This window comes from Anomaloglossus baeobatrachus, chromosome 1 (assembly GCF_048569485.1).
Source record: "Anomaloglossus baeobatrachus isolate aAnoBae1 chromosome 1, aAnoBae1.hap1, whole genome shotgun sequence".
Lineage (NCBI taxonomy): Eukaryota > Metazoa > Chordata > Amphibia > Anura > Aromobatidae > Anomaloglossus > Anomaloglossus baeobatrachus.
The window spans coordinates 437,840,329-437,862,075 of NC_134353.1; the positions used below are offsets into that span (position 1 = coordinate 437,840,329).

Genomic DNA, 21,747 nt, shown 5'->3' on the forward strand with positions numbered 1-21,747 from the left:
TAAAAATATTCCCTAACTCATTCTGATTATTGAGTTAATTTTATTTTTGAAATCAGTCAATGAAGGAGTTTTTTTGGTTGAATTTTTTTTTTTTTAATGAACTTTGGATTCATCAGAAAGCAATTAATTTTCTGGCTTAAAGGGATTCTGCCACCAGGTTTTTTCTACCTCATAAAGTGGAGACAGAGACCCTGATTCCAGCAATGTGTCACTTACTGGGCTGTTTGCGGTCATTTTGAAAAAATCAATGTTTTCTCTGCTGCAGATCTGGCAGTTATACAGAGCTCATGAATATGCTGGACTTATTGGCAGCAGGCCAAGTAGTCCTCTAATGATGATATTCTTCTGATTAAACAGTGATTTTATCAAAACTACACTAAGCAGCCCAGTAAGTGAAACTAATTGTGGGCACACTCCAAGGGTGTGCTGTCAGCTTAATTGTCTGTTTGTTACCTAATCTCATAGCAGCATGATGTAGGCAAGAGGCCCGGAGTTCAATGATGTATCACTTGGATTACTGTGTGAATACGTTCTGAAACAGTAAAAGATTTTGCATATAGCAGTGCTGGGAGAGCTGCCCTGCTCACACCAGGCTTTCGGTGTACATTTCCATAGACAGAAGCAGCTAAGGCCTCTTTCATACATCAGTTTTTTTGCTATCAGGAACAATCCGGTTTGTGCCTGATGCGACGGATCTGGTAAAAAAACAGATCCGTCTCATTTTTAACTTTCAGGCTAAAAGTGAGCGAGAGAGAGAAACTTTTATTGTGACTAAAAGTGAATTTACAAAACGTCTGCGCATGCCCAGAAACAAAAAAACTGATCCGTCGACTAATTCCGTCATTTGACAGATTACGACGGATCTGGCGCCCATAGACTTCCATTGTAAAAAAAAAAAAAGATGGACGACAACAGATCCGTCGCCTTCTGCTTTTTTTGCCAGTCCCAAACAAGTTACATTCGACGTTGCTTCCGGCAGCCGCACAGACAATTCTTGCTGGATCACCCGTACGCATCACAGAGGGGGTTGAGTCTGACTAGAGCTCACATTGCTGAGACCCCTAATAATATAGATAAGAGATGTATATTATAGGTAAACAAAAGAAAAGACTCTGAAATAACAGATGCATGGCTGAATTCTGTTGACTCTTGCAGCATGCTGTCTTCAAATTACATTGCAAACCTTTTGAGAGAGTCCCTTTAAATCCTTATTTGGTTCTATATGACTATATTGCTATAATTATAATATTTCCAAGCTGCATGATAAGCTTAATCATAATTAAAGTACCAAAAAAGTCTAATGACCTCAAACTACAATTATGGGTGCAGGAGAGGTGTCTTAAAACACAGCTAGAATCAAGATTTCTGCCCCTACATTATGCTGCTTTTAGATTAGGTGTTAATAACCTGATGACCGATAGGTCCAGAAATATTTGGAAAGTGAGACAAATTTTGGCATTTTATCTGTTTACCAAACCATATTCAATATACAGTTATGTTATTGACTCGCCCACCCCAGGGCTATGGGACACCCGGTGCCGGGCCGGACTAGTCCGGGGGTAATCAGTGGTGGCAGGGCCCGACTCCGTGGCCCTGGTGGGTGTCAGTTAAATATGGCTGGTGACTTGGGGTTTGTGTTCGTGACGCCACCTGTGGTATGCGGCTATTAAGCCGCCGCTGCTGTGTAAGGCCTCCGGGGTGATGATATGGCAGCAATGGTGGTACTGCTCCCCACAGGTGGAGCGGTGCCCCGGGGACACTGTTGGTGCTCGTTAGAGTCTATGGTGTTGTGTGGATAACACGGTGCAGGGCCGACAGGCAATGAAAGAAACAGGCATAAACAACAGTCTCTTTACCTTCTCCTCTTTTACTTCACAAACGGTTAGTCCTGGGAGACCGTTACAGGTGGTAGAGGGCTCCGGCCGGCCTGGAAGTAACTGAGATGTCGTTTTGGCCAGCTGAGTATGAGGCCTACTCCTGTTCTTTTTCTTACTGTGATAGGACCCTGCTCTCTGGATTTAGCAATGGCCCTCTTTCTGCTGGGACCGGTGGTACGTCCCTTTCCCTCTGTGGCAGGCTGCACAGACCCTCTCTGGTGCTTCTCTGCTGGAGTCCACACCGGGCCCTGATAATGCAGCTATACCTTCGGGCTGTTTATGGGCCAGGTGCTTGCAGCTCTCCTGCCCTTCGGATTCGGCTACCAGGGAGTATTTTAGGCCTTGGTGGCCACAGACTCCGATGTCCGAGTCTCTTCTGTGCCTCTCTGCTCCTCCTGTTTCACTGGGCCAAGCTGCTCCAGCTCTAGGCCCCAGTTCCACAGGACAGCACTACTCTGCGTCTGCTTGCTATGACTTCTCTCTACAGACTGACCACTAACTCCTCCCTCAGGCCAGACTTAAGGAATGCTCCCTGGAACTCCAGGTTCAGAGCTCCCCCTGCTGGCCTGAGGGAGAACTGCGTTGGATGTTAAACTTACTGGCCAATAGACCTCTCAATTACCTCCAGGCTCAGCATTAACCCTTTGGAGGGGCAATGCTGTTGTGGCAACCAGGTCCTGGGGCGCCACACTCCCCCTTAGTTAAACTCAGTACTCCCGGACTGAAGAAAACAAAACAAGACATAACATGTTACAACCTTAAACAACTATAAGAGTCCAGTGTGGCTCCCTGCCGGGTGTCCATTACACTGCTCCATGGGGGACCCGCCGCGATAAAACCCCCAACGTAGGCTCTGGGCGTGCGTCAGAGCATTGCTGACCCCACTCTATGCACGCCGGACGGGTTTTTCTTCAGGGGTGTTGAGCACACTGGTGCTAACTATGTACAATTAGAGTGTTGACCACCCATAGTCCAGTGGCCCAATTGTCCATTTACTTAATCACCTAGGACAAAAAACATTTTATACAAGACATTTCAACTAACTATATACATTCTGTTAGGTATTTTACTTTCTATGTTCTATACCTTGGAGGGGGCTGTCCCCGAGTGCTACGTTGGGACCGGCGTAGCTCTTGGGTTTGTCCCTGACTACTTGAAGTGTCTGCCCCCTCCGTGTTACTGGTAGGCCTAACCCTGACAGGTATGCGTGTTGGTTGCCTACGGGGTCTCAGATTCGCCAAGGGTACGACAGGTTCACCACTGGCTTGGGGTTGATTCTCCTGTTCTACTGCTGGCGTGTCATCTTGTGTTGGGGCGGACAGTTCCTTAGATGGATCTGGAACCTCTTCTGTCTCTGGCTCAACCAACTGCGGGAACGTCAAGACTGGTACCACTATGGCATTATTTATTCGGGTCCAAGTTTTGGGGAATTTGCCAAGGATTGTTTGTATCATCTCTTCCTCTTTTTCTTGAATTTCTTCCACTTCTTTTTGGATTTTGCACCGCTCAGGGCACGCTTTCAGGCGGTCTCTGGACACTGTTTGATAAGTCTTGCCTTCATCTTTGCTTATGAAGCATACCTTACTATTGTCAAAGTTGGAGGGAATAATGGTGTAGGGTTCATTCTCCCACTGATCATCTAATTTATGCGCCCTCCGCTTTTTCTTGAGGACCTGTTCTCCAGGTGCTAAGGGAGTTGCTGGGGCTGTTTGATTGTAGTTCTGCTCTTGTCTCGTTCTTGCTTGGGACAGGCTCTTTTCTACGCATTCCTGGACTTTGCGGTACTGCTGTTGTCGCTCTGTATCCCAATCTTCTATCTCTTGAACCGCTTCAGGTGACACAGTTCCCATCTCAAAGTCTACAGGTAACTTGCCAGGTCTTGCTCGCATCAAGTAAGCAGGGCTGCAGTTGGTCGAGTTTACTGGGACATGGTTATACAGGTCTACCAGATCTGGTAACTTCTCTGGCCATTGGTTTCTTTCTTCCAGAGGTAGAGTCTTGAGCATATCAATAACCACATGGTTCATCTTCTCGCACAATCCATTGGTTTGGGGGTGGTACGGTGTTCTGATTTTCTTACAGCCGTACATGTTACAGAACTCTTGGAACACTTCTGCCTCGAATGCAGGACCTTGATCAGTCAGTACTGAAATGCTCTAGCTGCTGTTCTGGCTGTCTGGTCCTTCACAGGCACTACTACCAGGAAACGAGAGTAATGGTCCACAATGGTGAGGGCGTACACATAGCCTGACCGGCTTGGTGTTAACTTCACGTGGTCCTTGGCCACCAACTCTAGGGGCTGCTTCGTGACAATTGGCTGTAGGGGAGACCTCTGGCTGGCACCATCTTTCCGCCTCAGGTTACACGGACCACAGTCTCGGCACCACTTCTCGACTGTCTTTCTCATGTGCACCCAGTAGAACCGATCACGGAGTAGGGTCTCCAACTTCTTCCACCTGAAGTGTCCTGCTTTATCATGGTAAGCTGCTATGACCATTGGAGCATCCCTCTGTGGGACCACTATCTGCCAGACGAGTTCATTCGTTCGCCAGTTGACATATCTCTTGCATAGCTTGCCTTGGTAGGTGAACAGTCGTCCCCTCTCCTTCCACAGCTGCTGGGCTTCTTCTGGAGCATCTGGGCCAAGATGGGTCTCAGCTTGTGCTAGCTTTTCTTTGACCAATCGCACGGCCGGGTCACCGTTCTGTGTCTCTTCCCAATTATGGTGGAGTAATGGGTTGACCGAGACCTCGTGCTGGCTCGAGCACTTCTCTCCTACAGCATGCTCACACTGGGAAACACCTTGGTGATGGAAAGCCGGTAACTCTATGTCTTCGAGTTCATCCAGGTCTTTTCCAGACTCGGGTAAGTGAGGCATTCTGGACAGCGCATCAGCATTGTTATTCTTCTTGCCAGCCCGGTACTTGATGGTGAAGTCAAAGTTAGACAGCCGGGCCATCCATCGCTGCTCCAACGCACCTAGCTTGGCTGTTGCCAGATGTGTCAACGGATTGTTGTCCGTGAAGATGGTGAACTTGGCCGACGCCAGATAGTGCTTGAAGCGTTCAGTCACTGCCCAAACAATAGCGAGGAACTCCAGCTTGAAGGAACTGTAGTTTTCTGGATTCCTTTCTGTGGGACGAAGCTTCCTGCTGGCGTAAGCTATCACCTTCTCTCTGCCTCCCTGCACCTGGGACAGAACTGCTCCCAGGCCCACATTGCTGGCGTCTGTGTACAGTACAAACGGCTGGCTGTAGTCAGGGTAGGCCAGAATTTCTTCTCCCGTGAGAGCCCCTTTCAGCCGGACAAAAGACGTTTCTATTTGGCTGTTCCATTCAAATGGAGGGCTTTGCTTCTTAGCCTTCTTTGGCTGGCCCACCAGGAGATCTTGAAGAGGCGCTGCTATCTTGGTGAAACCATCAATGAACCTTCGGTATTAGCCCACCAGCCCAAGGAACTGCCGCACCTCCTTTACCGTGGTGGGTCTCGGCCAGTCCTTGATTACTGTGACTTTCTCTGGATCAGGTGCCACACCTTCTGCGCTGACCACATGACCCAAGTACTGTACCTTTGGCTTCAAGAGGTGACATTTGGACGGCTTTATCTTCAGGCCATACTCCGACAGGGACTCGAACACTTCTGCTAAGTGCCTCAAGTGGTCTTCATAAGTCTTGGAGTAGACTATGACGTCATCCAGGTACAACAGCACAGTTTCAAAGTTGTGATGGCCCAAGCAGCACTCCATCAACCTTTGGAATGTACCTGGGGCGTTGCAGAGCCCGAATGGCATACAGTTGAACTCGCAGAGGCCCATTGGTGTCGTGAATGCAGTCTTCTCCTTATCCGCCTCTGCCACGGGAACCTGCCAATACCCACTGGTGAGATCCAAGGTGGAGAAATAGTTAGCTGACTTTAAGGCTGTTAGTGACTCCTCTATTCTGGGTAGTGGATAAGCATCTTTATGTGTAATGCGGTTAATTTGTCTGTAATCTACGCACATTCTCATTGTACCATCTTTTTTCTTTACGAGCACTAGTGAAGCTGCCCAGGGGCTACAACTGTCTCTGATAACCCCAGCCTCCTTCATTTCCCATAACATTTCTTTGGCACGCTGATACTGTGCTGGGGGTACAGGGCGGTATCTCTCTTTAATGGGATTATGATCACCCGTGGGGATTTGATGTTTAACCCCTTTTACCTGCCCAAAATCTAGGGGGTGTTTGCTGAAGACCCGCTCGTACTCCTGTACCACCCGGTAAACCCCATGCTTTTGGTGTGAGGGGGTGGAGTCGGTGCCCACATGTAATTTTTGGCACCAGTCTTCCAGCTGTCCCTTGGAGCCATTGTCTTCCGCCTGGTCGGACGGGATCAAGGGTTCCACTGCTTTGATGGTATTGTTACTGACCGTGTACAGTTTTGCTACAGTGGCGTACCGGGGCAATTTGGCTTCCTCCTCCCCACAATTCAGGATGCGGACGGGCACTCTTCCCTTGCGGACGTCTGCTACCCCTCTGGCTATCAGGACACCAGGCCTACTTTCTGAATACACAGGTTCCACCAGGGCCTGGTAATCTTGACCCTTGAGGCCTATTGCTGCCCGACACCATATCAACATTTCACTTTTGGGGGGAATTGCAATGGGGAGAGGGTTACTTACCCTTACACTGCCAATTTCTCCTCCGGCCAGCTCTACCTGCTGCCTCCTCATCAGGGCTCTAATATCCCTCTGTAGGGCACGCTGCTGCCCGGAGCTGGCACCTTCAGACGCTTGCTGCAACAAAACTATCACTTCGGCAAGACAATTTTCCATCACATTTGTACCAATGGTTAGCAGTGGGTTAGATTCTTTGCGATCAATATCTACAATTATCATCCCCTGACATGCCAATTCTACCCGCCCCACTTTAATGGTTACTTCCTTATACCCAATTTGAGACAAGGGCTGACCATTACTGGCCACAATTGTTAAATCATTATCTGGGCCATGGTCAATGTCTGAATCAGCCCAATATCTTTTGTACAGTTTATAAGGGATGGTTGTTACCTGGGACCCCGTATCCAGGAGGGCATTCAACGGGATCCCATCCAGCACAATAGGAAGGACCGGTCGTCCTCCCACATACTTGCTGCGGCTGGGGGTTGAGCCGGGCTTCCTTACACCTGGGGGTTGGCTCCTGGCCCCAGGCTCGGCCCATTTAAAGGACAGTGTCTTGCAATGTGGCCCGCCTGGCTGCAGCGGCGGCAGATCGGTTGTCCAGTTGAATCATACCGGTCTGTGTCTTTTCCTCGGGTCGGCGGTATCCTCCTCTGTCGCATCCATGGGACGTCATCTGGACTGGAGGCCAACTCGATTCTTGCAGGCGATGGGGTCACTTGTAGAGACTGCACGGTCTTGGCAAGGGCAGCTACAGTCTTGGTCAGCTCCTGGACCTGCTGTCTGACCTCTGCAGCGGGATCCTTATCCAGGGACTGCGCCTCAGCCCCTGCAGCGGCTCGTGTTGCAGGCACCACCCCTGGGTACGTGATAGCAAGAGGCCGGAGGGGTACTTGGTCATTCAGTGTAGATTCTCTCAGTACCCGGATGGCCTGGTCCTTAAACTTTGCAAAGTCCAGAGCAGGGTTCTGCAGGACCATGATACGCAGCTGGGTCCTGTGGGCATCTGACAGGAGCCCCTCTATGAACTGCTCAGTTAGGAGTTTGTCTTCTTCACATACACTCTCTGGGTCCACCTGTTTAATTGCTCTCAGGGCCTCCTGCAAGTTTAAGGCATAGTCCCTTATGCTGTCTGTGGCCCGTTGTTTGTACCCAAAGAATCTCATCTTTATTTCTGCTGCGGTGCGGGTGTCAAAAGTACTCTTTAACTTGGCCAATATCTGGGTTGCTGTCCCTTTATCTGTATCAGGCCAGGACTTCACTTCACGCTGGGCCGCGCCGGCTAGCTGCCCCATTAATATGCCCACCTTCTGGCTCTCAGTCAGCGGATACACTATGAACAAGCTGTGCAGCCTTTCTCTGAAGTCGCTCAGGGTATGTGACTCCCCGGAGTACTGCGGCAGCCATTCTGCTCCCGGGATGTACGGCATTGTGATCGGCATTACCGGCGCTACAGCGGTGGCTGGGGCGACGGCGACTGGGATTACATCGGCCGGTGCTGCTGCGTCTTGAGCTACCACAGCCACCTGCTCTCCCTCTGTGTCGGACATCTTCCTCCCCCTTAGTGAACCTCACCAGGCTCCGTTCACTTTTCAAAATCTCTTCCGGGTAGCGCGGGGTTAACGACCCTCCGCTCTGATGGCGCGCTCCCTTCGCGCTCTTTTTCGGGCACGCCCACCTTCTTCCTGCGCTCAGCGAGGCTAATGGCGGCGGCAGTTTTCAAACAGTAATACAGTCTTTTAGGCACAGTTTCTGCAGGCGCACAGTACCCGGTGGGACCGGGCACGAAATCCTGTTCGTGACGCCAAAATTGACTCGCCCACCCCAGGGCTATGGGACACCCGGTGCCGGGCCGGACTAGTCCGGGGGTAATCAGTGGTGGCGGGGCCCGACTCCGTGGCCCTGGTGGGTGTCCGTTAAATATGGCTGGTGACTTGGGGTTTGTGTTCGTGACGCCACCTGTGGTATGCGGCTATTAAGCCGCCGCTGCTGTGTAAGGCCTCCGGGGTGATGATATGGCAGCAATGGTGGTACTGCTCCCCACAGGTGGAGCGGTGCCCCGGGGACACTGTTGGTGCTCGTGAGAGTCTATGGTGTTGTGTGGATAACACGGTGCAGGGCCGAGAGGCAATGAAAGAAACAGGCATAAACAACAGTCTCTTTACCTTCTCCTCTTTTACTTCACAAACGGTTAGTCCTGGGAGACTGTTACAGGTGGTAGAGGGCTCCGGCCGGCCTGGAAGTAACTGAGATGTCGTTTTGGCCAGCTGAGTATGAGGCCTACTCCTGTTCTTTTTCTTACTGTGATAGGACCCTGCTCTCTGGATTTAGCAATGGCCCTCTTTCTGCTGGGACCGGTGGTACGTCCCTTTCCCTCTGTGGCAGGCTGCACAGACCCTCTCTGGTGCTTCTCTGCTGGAGTCCACACCGGGCCCTGATGATGCAGCTGTACCTTCGGGCTGTTTATGGGCCAGGTGCTTGCAGCTCTCCTGCCCTTCGGATTCGGCTACCAGGGAGTATTTTAGGCCCTGGTGGCCACAGACTCCGATGTCCGAGTCTCTTCTGTGCCTCTCTGCTCCTCCTGTTTCACTGGGCCAAGCTGCTCCAGCTCTAGGCCCCAGTTCCACAGGACAGCACTACTCTGCGTCTGCTTGCTATGACTTCTCTCTACAGACTGACCACTAACTCCTCCCTCAGGCCAGACTTAAGGAATGCTCCCTGGAACTCCAGGTTCAGAGCTCCCCCTGCTGGCCTGAGGGAGAACTGTGTTGGATGTTAAACTTACTGGCCAATAGACCTCCCAATTACCTCCAGGCTCAGCATTAACCCTTTGGAGGGGCAATGCTGTTGTGGCGACCAGGTCCTGGGGCGCCACATTATCAATATGCAGTTTTAAGTGCATATTCTAAGTTTTACTTTGAGCGTATTCACATCCTAATTGGAGTAAGGGTTTAGGAATTACAGCTCTTTAACATGTAGCTGCCTATTTTTCATGGCACTAAAAATTAATTGGACAATTATTCCAAAAGCTCTTTAATGAGCTGCATAGGCTATTCCTCATGAATCCATCATCAATTAAGCAGTTTATAAATCTGGAGCTGATTCCAGGTGTGATATTTGCATTTGGAAGCTGTTGTTTTGAACCAACATGCGGTCAAAGGAGCTTTCAGTGGAGGAAACACAGACAATCATTGTTCTGAAAAAATGGGAAAAAAATCCATCAGAGAGAGAGCATTAATGTTAGGGGTGGCCAAATCAAGAGTTTGGCATTGTAAGATGGCGACCAATCTGATTTGTAAATGGTTGGTATGTACCATAAAAGTGGTGTGATTCTGGAAGTCCGAGCTGGTACCTGTAGCACCACAGGTTCTTATTATAGTGTTCATAGATCCCAGAATCACGGATGGCTAGAGAGATGGGCGACTCTGCTCATCAACATAACCCGCCCATGGGTGTGTCACATGACAAGTCACATGATGTAAAAAATAGATACTGTTTTACATATGAAGTGTGAGGCAGTGTGTGGAGCAGCACTGCAGGAGAAGCAGACTCTGAGAGGAAAAAGGTTGCTAATCTCAAAGAGGAAGGAACCTCTGGAAGGAACCCATCTGAAGGAGTAGAGGGTTGGCTTCATTTCGTCAGGAAGTGAGTAAACCTGTGCTTCTGTACCGCGACAAAGTCAGACCAGAAATCCGGGTGTCTGAGGAGCAGCTTCTGAGGGTGGACAAGAGGCTACTGGACTCAGTAAAGAGGGACAGAACCTCCTGGAGTATAACGTACTGGTATCTGTGGACGAAACCTGACTGGGGTCAATGAAACCTTTGTGGGAGAGCCACACCTAAGACAGTCAGTAAACCGTGTGATGTTTTTGTTGTAAGCTAAAGGTAGGCTCATTTATATTGCTGGTGTGCAGTTTGTGTGGAGTTTTAATAAACTGCAGGACTTTCTTAAGACTTTGTGCTCCTGTGCTACCTCAAAAACGCATCTGAGTGAATACCCTTTTCATGTGAGCAGGCAAACACTTACAGTATACTCTGGGGAAGAAATGAGCACACTGGAGAGTTTGAGAACTCAAAGTGGCCTGGATGTCTAAGGAAGATCTCATTGGTGGTGGATGATCACAGAATCCTTTCCTTAGTGAAGGAAAACCCTCCACAACATCCATCCAAGTGAAGAACACTCTTCAGGAAGTAGGTGTTTCAGTATCAAAGTCTACCATAAAGAGAAGACTTCATGAGATCAAATAGAGAGGGTTCACTACAAGGTAAAGAGCATTAATCAGCCTTAAAAATAGAAATGCCAGATTAGACATTGCAAAAAAGCATCTAAAGTCAGCCCAGTTCTGGAAAAGCATTCTATGGATAGATGAAACGAAGATCAAACTATACCAGAATGATGGGAAGAAGAAAGTATGGCAAAGGCTTGGAACAGCTCATGATCTAAATAACACCACATCCACTGCAAAACATGATAAAGACAGTGTGATAGCCGGACATGCATGGCAAGTGTACAGAGCCATACTTTCTGCTCAGATTCCACCAAATGCAGAAAGGTGGATTGGACAGCACTTCACATTACAGATGGACTATGACTCAAAACATACTGTGAAAGCAGGCCAGGAGTTTTTTAATTGAATATTCTGCAATGGCAGAGTCAGTCACCAGATCTGAACCCCATTAAGCATATATTTCACATGCTTAACACAAAACATAAGGCAGAAAGAACCTCAAACAAGCAACTACTGAAGGCAGCTGCACTAAAGGCATTGCATAGCAAAAGAGGAAACCCAGCGTTTAATGATGTCCATGGCTTCGAGACTTTAGGCAGTCATTGCCTTCAAAAGATTCTCTACGAAAAATTAAAAATGAACATTTTATTTCTGGTAAAGTAAATTTGTCCAATTACTTTTGAAACTCTGAAATGAGGAGGCTTTGTAGGAAAGTGGTTGCAATTCCTAACTTTTTCATAGGTTATTTTTGTTAAACCCCTTCAATTAAACCTAAAAGTCTACACTTCAACTGCATCTCATTTGTTTCATTTTAAATCAAAAATAGCGGCCTGCAGAGCTGAAAACACGAAGATTCTGTCACTGTCCAAATATTTCTAGACCTAACTGTAACTGTCTACAAATATTTCAAAGGCTGTCACACTGTAGAGAGTTCAGACCTATTCTCTTTTGCACAAAGAAAAACTAGAAGCAATGGGATGAAACTGATTTGGAGGAGACACAGATAGATATTAGAAAAAACTTTTTTACAATAAGGGTGATGAACCAGTGGAACAGGCTCCCACAAGAGGTAGGGAGTTCCCCTTCAATGGTAGTCTTCAAAAAAAGAGTGAACAGACATCTGTGCAGGATGATTTAGTGAATCCTGCGATGAGCAGGGGGTTGGACCAGATAACCCTGGAGGTCCCTTCCAACACCTCTATTCTATGATTCCATGTGGATAATTTTATTTATTAACTATTTAGTGTGATATAACGCTCTGGTTTAAGGGTATAAAAATTCAAAATTTGTAAATTGCGACATTTTCGCCAAATTTCCGATATTTTCACAAACATGAAGGCCAATATGCATGAAAAAACAATCTTGAAATCACTGGGATCTATTGAAGCTTTCCAGAGTTATAACCACATAAAGTAGACACTGGTCAGAATTAAAAAAAAAAGAAAGAAATGTCCGGGATCATGAGGCTGAAAACAGGCTGGGTGGTAATGGGATTAAAGGGTTTCCCTCTTTGGCAAAAAGATTGCATCAGGGCCTCTATAAGGCCTCTTTCATACGTCCATGCAAAACACACGTTTTGCGCAGTCCGCGGTCTAGGTGCGTATGTGTGTGCATGTATCTGTGTGTTTATTCAGCGTGTGCTGTCAGTGTGCTATCTGTGTGGCATCTGCATAGCACACGGACAGAATGAGCTTCTACACTTTGTCCATGGTGCTGCTGTCTGCGGCGCTGCTGTTGCTTCTGGGTCCTCTGTGCACTGAGTATGCAATGAGCATAATGAGTGGGGTCGGAAGCACGTGCCAGCAGTGCTGGAGACATCAGTGGTGGAGACAGGTGAGTATAGAAAAGCATTTTATTTCACAGACACGTGTTTTCTCTAGTACATGTCACACTGATCTCACACGGAGCACATCAGTGTGCGGTCCGGTCCATGTGACACCTGTGCTGCTGGAGAAAAACGGACATGTCTACGTAGGAGCACACAGACACACGTCCGTGAGAAAACATGCAGGTGTGCGCAAACACATTGATTTTAATGGTTTTACATGTGCTCGTGTCTCTAGTACTTGCGGAAACGGAAGTCACGCGTACCGGAAACACGGACGTGTAAAGGAGGCCTAAGATAAAGCAGAGATATCCAGCAAAGCACGTGATGATTGTCACTCTGCGTTTTATGATTGAGTCTTTATTTGACTAACACTGTGTAATGCTCCATTACATCGTAATAGAATCTGCCACCAGCGAATCCTATGAGTGAGGACCTGTTGATAAAAGCCATTAAAAATAGAACATTAGGCTTACTAACTAATACAACTCGTATCGCTGGAACCGTATGGCTGCAAACAAAGAAATACCTTACTCAGGAGAGCAGAGGGATGCCAGAAAAGCAAAAGCTCGGCACTTTTGACCTGGTGAAAGGTACTCTATGAATATTGCTAAGGACACTTTCTTTATGGACAGACCGGATGTAATGCAGCATGAGAATGGGTTTTCCTAAGCTTGTTTTTATACATCTTCATTTGCATTATATCTTCTCTGGTAGGTTGACAAACTTGGACGTGGATATCAAGGTGATCCGTCTTCGTCTCTCTTGGAACTCCTAGATCCAGAACAGAATTTTAATTTCTTGGACCACTATTTGGATGTCCCTGTAGACTTATCAAAGGTAGAATTTTTTTCGGTAGATCCAGTATGTACAGTATTTCTGTGTATTGATGCGTGTTCATTACAATATATGCAGTTTTATAGCAGTAATCCAAGCAACTGATTTGACAGGTTTCTTTAAGTTATTTCATTATTTTTTCTGTTTCTTCTGCAGTTCATAACTGGGTTAAAACCGAAACAGAAATGTGGTGTCATATCTATCTGCATATCTGTGCTAACTGACTGAGCTCATTGGGTCAGTCAGTTAGCATATACAGTACAGACCAATAGTTCGGACACACCTCATTCAAAGAGTTTTCTTTATTTTCATGACTCTGAAAATAGTAGATTCACATTGAAGGCTCTTCAAAGGTAGGTGTAGGTTCTTCAAAGTAGCCACCTTTTCCTTTGATTACTGCTTTGCCCTCTCTTGGCATTCTCTTGATTAGCTTCAAGAGGTAGTCACCGGAAATGGTTTTCCTTCACAGGTGTGCCCTGTCAGGTTTAATAAGTGGGATTTCTTGCCTTATAAATGGGGTTGGGACCATCAGTTGTGTTGTGCAGAAGTCTGGTGGATACACAGCTGATAGTCCTACTGAATAGACTGTTAGAATTTGTATTATGGCAAGAAAAAAGCAGTTAAGTAAAGAAAAACAAGTGGCCATCATTACTTTAAGAAATGAGGGTCAGTCAGTCAGAAAAATAGGGTAAACTTTGAAAGTGTCCCCAAGTGCAGTGGCAAAAACCATCAAACACTACAAAGAAACTGGCTCACATGAGGACCGCCCCAGGAAAGGAAGACCAAGAGTCACCTCTGTGGCGGAGGATAAGTTTATCCGAGTCACCAGCCTTAGAAATCGCAGGTTAACAGCAGCTCAGATTAGAGACCAGGTCAATGCCACACAGAGTTCTAGCAGCAGACACATCTCTAGAACTGTTAAGAGGAAACTTTGTGCAGCAGGGCTTCATGGTAAAATAGCTGCTAGGAAACCACTGCTAAGGACAGGCAACAAGCAGAAGAAACTTGTTTGGGCTAAAGAACACAAGGAATGGACCGTGAAGCATGGAGGAGGAGGTGTGATGATATGGGGGTGCTTTGCTGTTGACACTGTTGGGGATTTATTTAAAATTGAAGGCATACTGAACCAGCATGGCTACCACAGCATCTTGCAGCGGCATGCTATTCCATCCAGTTTGCGTTTAGTTAGACCATCATTTATTTTTCAACAGGGCAATGACCCCAAACACACCTCCAGGCTGTGTAAGGGCTATTTGACTAAGAAGGAGAGTGATGGGGTGCTACACCAGATGACCTGGCTTCCACAGTCACCAGACCTGAACCAAATCGAGATGGTTTGGGGTGAGCTGGACCGCAGAGTGAAGGCAAAAGGGCCAACAAGTGCTAAGCATCTCTGGGAAATCCTTCAAGACTGTTGGAAGACCATTTCCGGTGACTACCTCTTGAAGCTCATCAAGAGAATGCCAAGAGTGTGCAAAGCAGTAATCAAAGCAAAAGATGGCTACTTTGAAGAACCTAGAATATAAGACACATTTTCAGTTGTTTCACACTTTGTTGTTAAATATTTCATTCCACATGTGTTAATTCATAGTTTTGATGCCTTCAAAGTGAATCTACAATTTTCAGTCATGAAAATAAAGAAAACTCTTTGAATGAGAAGGTGTGTCCAAACTTTTGGTCTGTACTGTAGATCGATTGCGGTTTCTTTTTGGTAAATGGCTGAATACTGTTGCATGCAATGCTACTTACTTTCTCTATAAAATTTGATTGTAATGGCTGCTGAGACTCTCAGTGGAGCCTTCGATGCAAATGGTAATGAATCTTGGCTAGTCGCTCACTTCCTGTTGATTACTCATACGTCCAAAGGCAGGAAGAGAGAAGGCGGCGATGATTGGGCGCGGGGCTCGTGTGACGTCACAACCTCACATGAGCTCCAGGAACACGAGCGCTGACACCACTGAAACAGCATCAACACAGGAAGTGAGTTGAGTGTTTGTGTGTTTTTGTTTTTTTTTTTGCTTTTAATGGGGCTAAACATTGAGAATGAGAAGGGATTGCCCTAGTAGTTAACAACCCCATTAAATTGATTTACTTGTCTTGAAATGTATGCATTTACCTATTGATAGGTTGTTTCCTATGCTTTGATTTATATTTACCAAGTACGTTTTTTCTGTTGTTGATCTCTTTCTATATTTAATCCACGTCCTGCAGGTCCTCTTCATCTGCACAGCCAATGTAACAGAAACAATTCCAGAACCTCTCAGAGATCGCATGGAGATGATCAATATCTCTGGTTACGTGGCACAGGAGAAGTTGGCTATAGCTGAGGTGAAGTATGTTCTGTATCTATTTACAGCATGAAAGTAAGCTGTTCTGTAATATACTGTCCACATCTTATCTTCAGTCTAGTGTTCCCCATCTCAGTTTTATAAAACTTGCTGGATTGATGAGTAAAATCCACATAAAGAAAAAATGTCATATGGAATACCTCTTTAGAGGAAAGCTATCCTTATTTGTAATTCATCAAAACAGTATTAGCACATAGAGTGTACATGTAAATGACATTCTTAACCCCTTAACGACCGCCGATACGCCTTTTAACGGCGGTAAATAAGGGTACTTTTTCCGATCCGCCGCTTTTTAACGGCGGTCGGAAAAAAGGGTCTAGCGCCCCCCAGAGTCAGAAAATTTCCGGGGTCTCAGCTGCCGGGGGTAGCTGAGACCCTGGAGATCATGATTCTGGCCGGTTTTTCCGGTCCCCGCTCACCTGATGACCGGTATACACCGTATACCGATCATCAAGTTATAGTAAATGACCGCGCCGGTAAAAAATGATTTATCTCCCATCTGGCATGATCAAACATGCCAGATGGGAGATAAATCTTTTTCCCGGTTCCCTCCGGTCCCCTCGGTATCCCCAAAGTGCCCCCCCCGACCCCCAACCCCCTCCCGAAAATCCAAGATGGCCGCGCGCACCGGCGATCACAGCAGCGCGCCGGCCGCATTTACAGTGTTCCTATGGTTTCTGTCGTATGTGCCATAACACATACGACAGAAACCTGCTCCCTAGGCCCTGCCGCGTCCCCCCCTATACCCCCCGGTGTTCCCCGGTGTCATACATACCTGATCCCCCGCGGCCCCCTCCTCCGGCTCCTTCACAGCAGACTCCGGTCACATGTGCAGAGCGCGGCTGACAGCTTCCTGTGTTCAGAGAGCTGTGCTGGCTGCCTGCACTCTGCAGCTGTGACCCAGGGAGGGTGGGTGCAGATTCTTTGCACCCACTCTCCTCAAATGGAGGGTCTGCCCTCCTAGAAAATGGGGGATACGTTCCCTGAACGTGTCCCCCATATTCTAGAAGGTCCAGAGTCGACGTGGGACGTCCAAATGGATTATTGTGGATTTTTTTTTTTTTCTTTTCAATAAATTGGTCAATCAGGGAATGTTTTGGGGAGTGTTTTTTCAAATAAATTTTTTTTTGTTGTCAATTTTTTTTTTTATTACTGTCAATTAGTTATGTCGGGTATCTGATAGACGCCGTGACATAACTAATTGCTGGGCTTGATGCCAGGTGACATTACACACCTGGTATCAACCCCATTCATTACCCCGTTAGCCAACGCACCAGGGCGCGGGATGAGCTGGGGCGAAGCGCCAGAATTGGCGCATCTAATAGATGCGCCACTTCTGGGGCGGCTGCGGCCTGCTATTTTTAGGCTGGGAAGAGTCCAATAACCGTGGCTCTTCCCACCCTGAGAATACCAGACCCCAGCTGTCTGCTTCACCTTGGCTGGTGATCTAATTTGGGGGGACCCCACGTTTGTTTGTTTTTTTTAATTATTTATTTATAAATAATTAAAAAAAAAAAAACAGCTTGGGGAGCCCTCCAAATTGATCACCAGACAAGATGAAGCTGTCAGCTGTGGTTTGCAGGCTACAGCTGTCTGCTTTACCCTAGCTGGCTATCAAAAATAGGGGGGACCCCACGTCATTTATTTTTATTCTTTTTTTTTTTTTTGGGCTAAATACAAGGCTAGGCATCCTTTAGTGTCACATGAAAGGCACTAAAGGGCGCCAGCTTAGAATATTCAGGGGGGTGGGACGTTATATATGTTTGACATCTATCCATTCATCCATTGTAGCATTTTACGCTGTGTGCCCACAATCAGGGTTTGCAACGTTTTGGGCGCAGAGTGTTTTCCCTGCATCCAGAACGCTGCGTTGTGCAGTAGAAGCACAGTGGCAGGAGTTTTAGAAATCCCGTGCCCACTGTGTTTCTTTTCTCTGCAGCATAAATCGACCTGTGGCGCAGCTTCCCGAGCCTCAGCATGTCAATTTATGTTGCGGAGATGAGTGTTCTTTGCAGGTAGAATAGAACTAAAGTCCACAGCAGCCTGAACCCAAATCGTGGGCATGGGCAGCTGCGTTCTCCCGTGGACAACACTCACATTTCTGCAGGAGGCTGACACTGGGTACTAGACGCCGTGTCGCTGGATCATGGCCACATAGCCTAAAGGCTACTTTACACGCTGCGATATCGGTCCCGATATCGCCAGTGTGGGTACCCGCCCCCATCTGTTGTGCGACACGGGCAAATCGCTGCCCGTGCCGCACAACATCGCGCAGATGCGTCACACATACTTACCTGCCCGGCGACGTCGCTGTGACCGGCGAACCGCCTCCTTTCTAAGGGGGCGGTCCGTGTGGCGTCACAGTGACGTCACTGAGCGGCCGCCCAATAGAAGCGGAGGGGCGGAGATGAGTGGCCGGAACATCCCGCCCACCTCCTTCCTTCCTCATAGCGGCCGGGAGGCAGGTAAGGAGAGGTTCCTCGTTCCTGCGGCGTCACACATAGCGATGTGTGCTGCCGCAGGAGCGACGAACTACATCGTTACTGCTGCAGTAACGATAATCGAGAATGGACCCCCATGTCACCGATGAGCGATTTTGCACGTTTTTGCAACGATGCAAAATCGCTCATCGGTGTCACACGCAGCAACATCGCTAATGCGGCCGGATGTGCGTCACCAATTCCGTGACCCTAACGACTCCGCATTAGCGATGTCGCAGCGTGTAAAGCCCCCTTAACAGTGAGAAATTTGTTGCTACAGCAACAGTTTTGTGAAGTACCTGTGGATTCAAAATGTTTACTATACTCCTGAATAAAATCCTTGAGGGGTCCAGTTTCCAAAATGAGGTCACTTGTGGGGGGTTTCTGATGTATAGGTACCCAAGGGGCCCTGCTAATGTGACATGGTGCGCGCAATTTACTTCAACTTTTCCAAAATTCAAATGGTGCTCCTTCCATTCCAAGCCCTCCCATTTATCCAAACAAAGGTTTTTGGCCACATGTGGGGTATCCCTGCGCTCACAAGAAATTAGATAACAACCTGTGGGGTAAACGTTTTGTTGTTGCCTCTTGAAAAAGTGAAAAATGTGTCGCTAAATCAACATTTTTGTGAAAAAAATGAAAATTTCAATATGGCAACCTAAGCTTATCAAATTCTGTGAAGTATTCGTGGATTCAAAATGCTCAATATACACCTAGATTAAAGCCTTGAGGGGTCTTATTTCCAGAATGGGGTCACTTGTGGTGGACCTCCACTGTTTAGGCACCTCAGGGGTTCTCCTAATGCAACATGGCGTCCGCTATTGATTCCAGCCAATTTTGCAGTCAAATTGCACTCCTTCTCTTCTGAGCCCTGCAGTGTGCCCAAACAGTTGATTTCCACCACATACAAGATATCAACAAACTCAGGAGAAATTGCGCAATAAATTTCATGGTGATTTTTTTCCTGTTACCCTTGTGAAAAAAAAAGCTACCTGGTTGAAGTAACAATTTTGTGGTAAAATTTTATTTTTTTATTTTCATGGCTCAACGTTATAAACTTCTGTAAAGCACCTGGGGGTTCAGGGTACTCACCAAACATCAAGATATATTCCTTGAGGGGCCTAGTTTCCAATATGGGGTCACTTGTGGTGTTTTTTTGCTGTTTACGTACCTTAGGGGTCCTCCAAATGCGACATGGTGCCCGCAATCTTTTTCAGCCAAATTTCCTTTCCAAAATTCAAATATTGCTCCTTCCGTTCCAAGCCCTCCCATTTCTCCAAACAAAGGTTTCAGACCACAAGTGAGGTATCACCGCGCTCATAAAAAAGTGGGTAACAAACATTGGGGTCAAATTTTTGGAATTACCTCTTGAAAAAGTGAAAAAATTGATGCTAAAGCAACATTTGTGAGAAAAAAATGAAAATTTTCAATGTGACAACGTAACGTTATCAAAATCTGTGAAGTACCTGTGGATCCAAAATGCTCACTATACCCCTAGATAGAAGCCTTAAGGGGTCTAGTTTCCAAAATGGTGTCACTTGTGAGGGGTTTCTGCTGTTTAGGTACCTTAGCGGACATGTAAATGCAACATGGTGCCCGCAATCTATTTCAGCCAAATTTGCTTTCCAAAATTCAAATATTGCTCCTTCTGTTCCGAGCCCTCCCATTTGTCCAAACAAAGGTTTCTGACCACATGTGGGGTATTGGCGCGTTCATAAGAAAGTGGGTAACAAGTTTTGGGGTTCATTTTGTTGTGTTATTTCTTCTAAAAGTGAATAAATTTGGGGTAGAGCAACATTTTAGGTAAAATTTTATTTTTTGCTTTTTTTCATTCCACTTTGCTTTAGTTCCTGTGAAGCACCTGAAGGGTTAATAAACTTCTTGGATGTGGTTTTGAGTACTTTGAGGGGTGCTGTTTTGAGAATGGTGTCACTTTTAGGTATTTTCTGTCACTTAGGCCTCTCAAAGTCACTTCAAATGTGATGTGGTCCCTAAAAAAATGTTTTTGTGAATTTTGTTGAAAAAATGGGAAATTGCTGATGAACTTTGACCCCTTCTAACTTCCTAACCCCAAAACATTTTGTTTCAGAAATTGCGCTAATGTAAAGTAGACATGTGGGAAATGTTATTTATTAACTGTTTTGTGTGACATAACTCTCTGGGTTAAGGGCATAAAAATTAAAAGTTTGAAAATTGCAAAATTTTCAAAATTTTCATCAAATTTCCGATTTTTTCACAAATAAAAGCAAAAAATATCATTCTAAATTTATAACTATCATGAAGTACAATATGTCACGAAAAAACAATGTCAGAATCACCGGGATCCGTTGAAGCGTTCCAGAGTTATGACCTCATAAAGTGACACTGGTCAGAATTGCAAAAAATGGCCTGGTCATTAAGTACAAAACTGGCTTCGTCCTTAAGGGGTTAATCATAGCCAGTTTACTTAATGGGCATCTGTTCCCAGGTTTTTTTTCACCTAACCTGAGAGCAACATAAAGTGGAGATATAACCATGATTCCAGCAATGTGTCACTGGGCTGCTTGCTGCAGTTCTGGAAAAAAAAATAAACTTCCGGTTTCAGCGCCAGCCATGTGAAGATGTGTTTGCCCCGAGCTCAGTCACTCCTCACCGACCAAACACATCTAGTGGAGCTCCTGCCCGCCGCCGACCACCTAGCAAGCTTACCAAGGTTGCCTGAGAGATGCGTGTGATCCGGACTTCAGAGCACAATCCTCGCATGAGCAGGGCCGGTGAGTTGTAGGAGTCTGCTCTCCCGGCCACGAGGCAAGATGAAGCTGTGCATCGCCTCCCCCTGCTTCAGAACTCTGCAGTGTGACAGCCTGGGACTGCCAGCTAAGTAAAAGTGAACAAGAGGAGTGACCAGAGAGGGAACGGTCTCCTGGAGTGATTACAGGCTCAGGGGTACTTCTCACATAGCGAGATCGCTAATGAGATAGCTGCTGAGTCACATGTTTTGTGACGTACCAGTGACCTCATCAGTGATCTCGCTGTGTGTGACACTAAGCAGCGACCTGGCCCCTGCTGTCAAATCGCTGATCATTACACACTGTTATGGTTCATTTTTTGCTCGTTGCTCTCCCGCTGTGAAGCGCACATCGCTGTGTTTGACGGCGGGAGCAAACAATCTGAATGTGCAGGGAGCCGGCTTCTGGCAGCCTTCAGTACGCTGGTAACCATGGTACACATCGGGTAACTAAGCAAAGCGCTTTGCTTGGATACCAAACATGTACCTTGGTTACCAGCGTACGCTGCTCTCAGGCTGCCAGTACACGTAGCCTGGGTACACATCGGGTAACTATTAAAAGCGCTTTGCTTAGTAAGCCGATGTGTACCCTTGCTACGTGTGCAGGGAGCCGGCTTATGGCAGCTGCGGACGCTGGTAACCATAATACACATCGGGTAACTAAGCAAAGCATTTTGCTTAGTAACCCGATATGTACCATGGTTACCAAGCACAGCATCGTTACACGGGTC

The 21,747-nt window shown here is 46.9% G+C and overlaps 1 protein-coding gene across 2 annotated transcripts in view; it reads left to right on the forward strand.

Moving 5' to 3' along the window:
- The window catches only part of LONP1 (lon peptidase 1, mitochondrial), an 829,185-nt gene that overhangs the window by 456,254 nt on the left and 351,184 nt on the right, over positions 1-21,747 (forward strand). For both annotated transcript variants that reach the window (XM_075352644.1, XM_075352645.1), the window contains exons 12-13: positions 13,302-13,424; positions 15,633-15,749. In XM_075352644.1, coding sequence (XP_075208759.1) covers positions 13,302-13,424; positions 15,633-15,749 — 240 coding nt within the window. The remainder of the gene's footprint in view (positions 1-13,301; positions 13,425-15,632; positions 15,750-21,747) is intronic.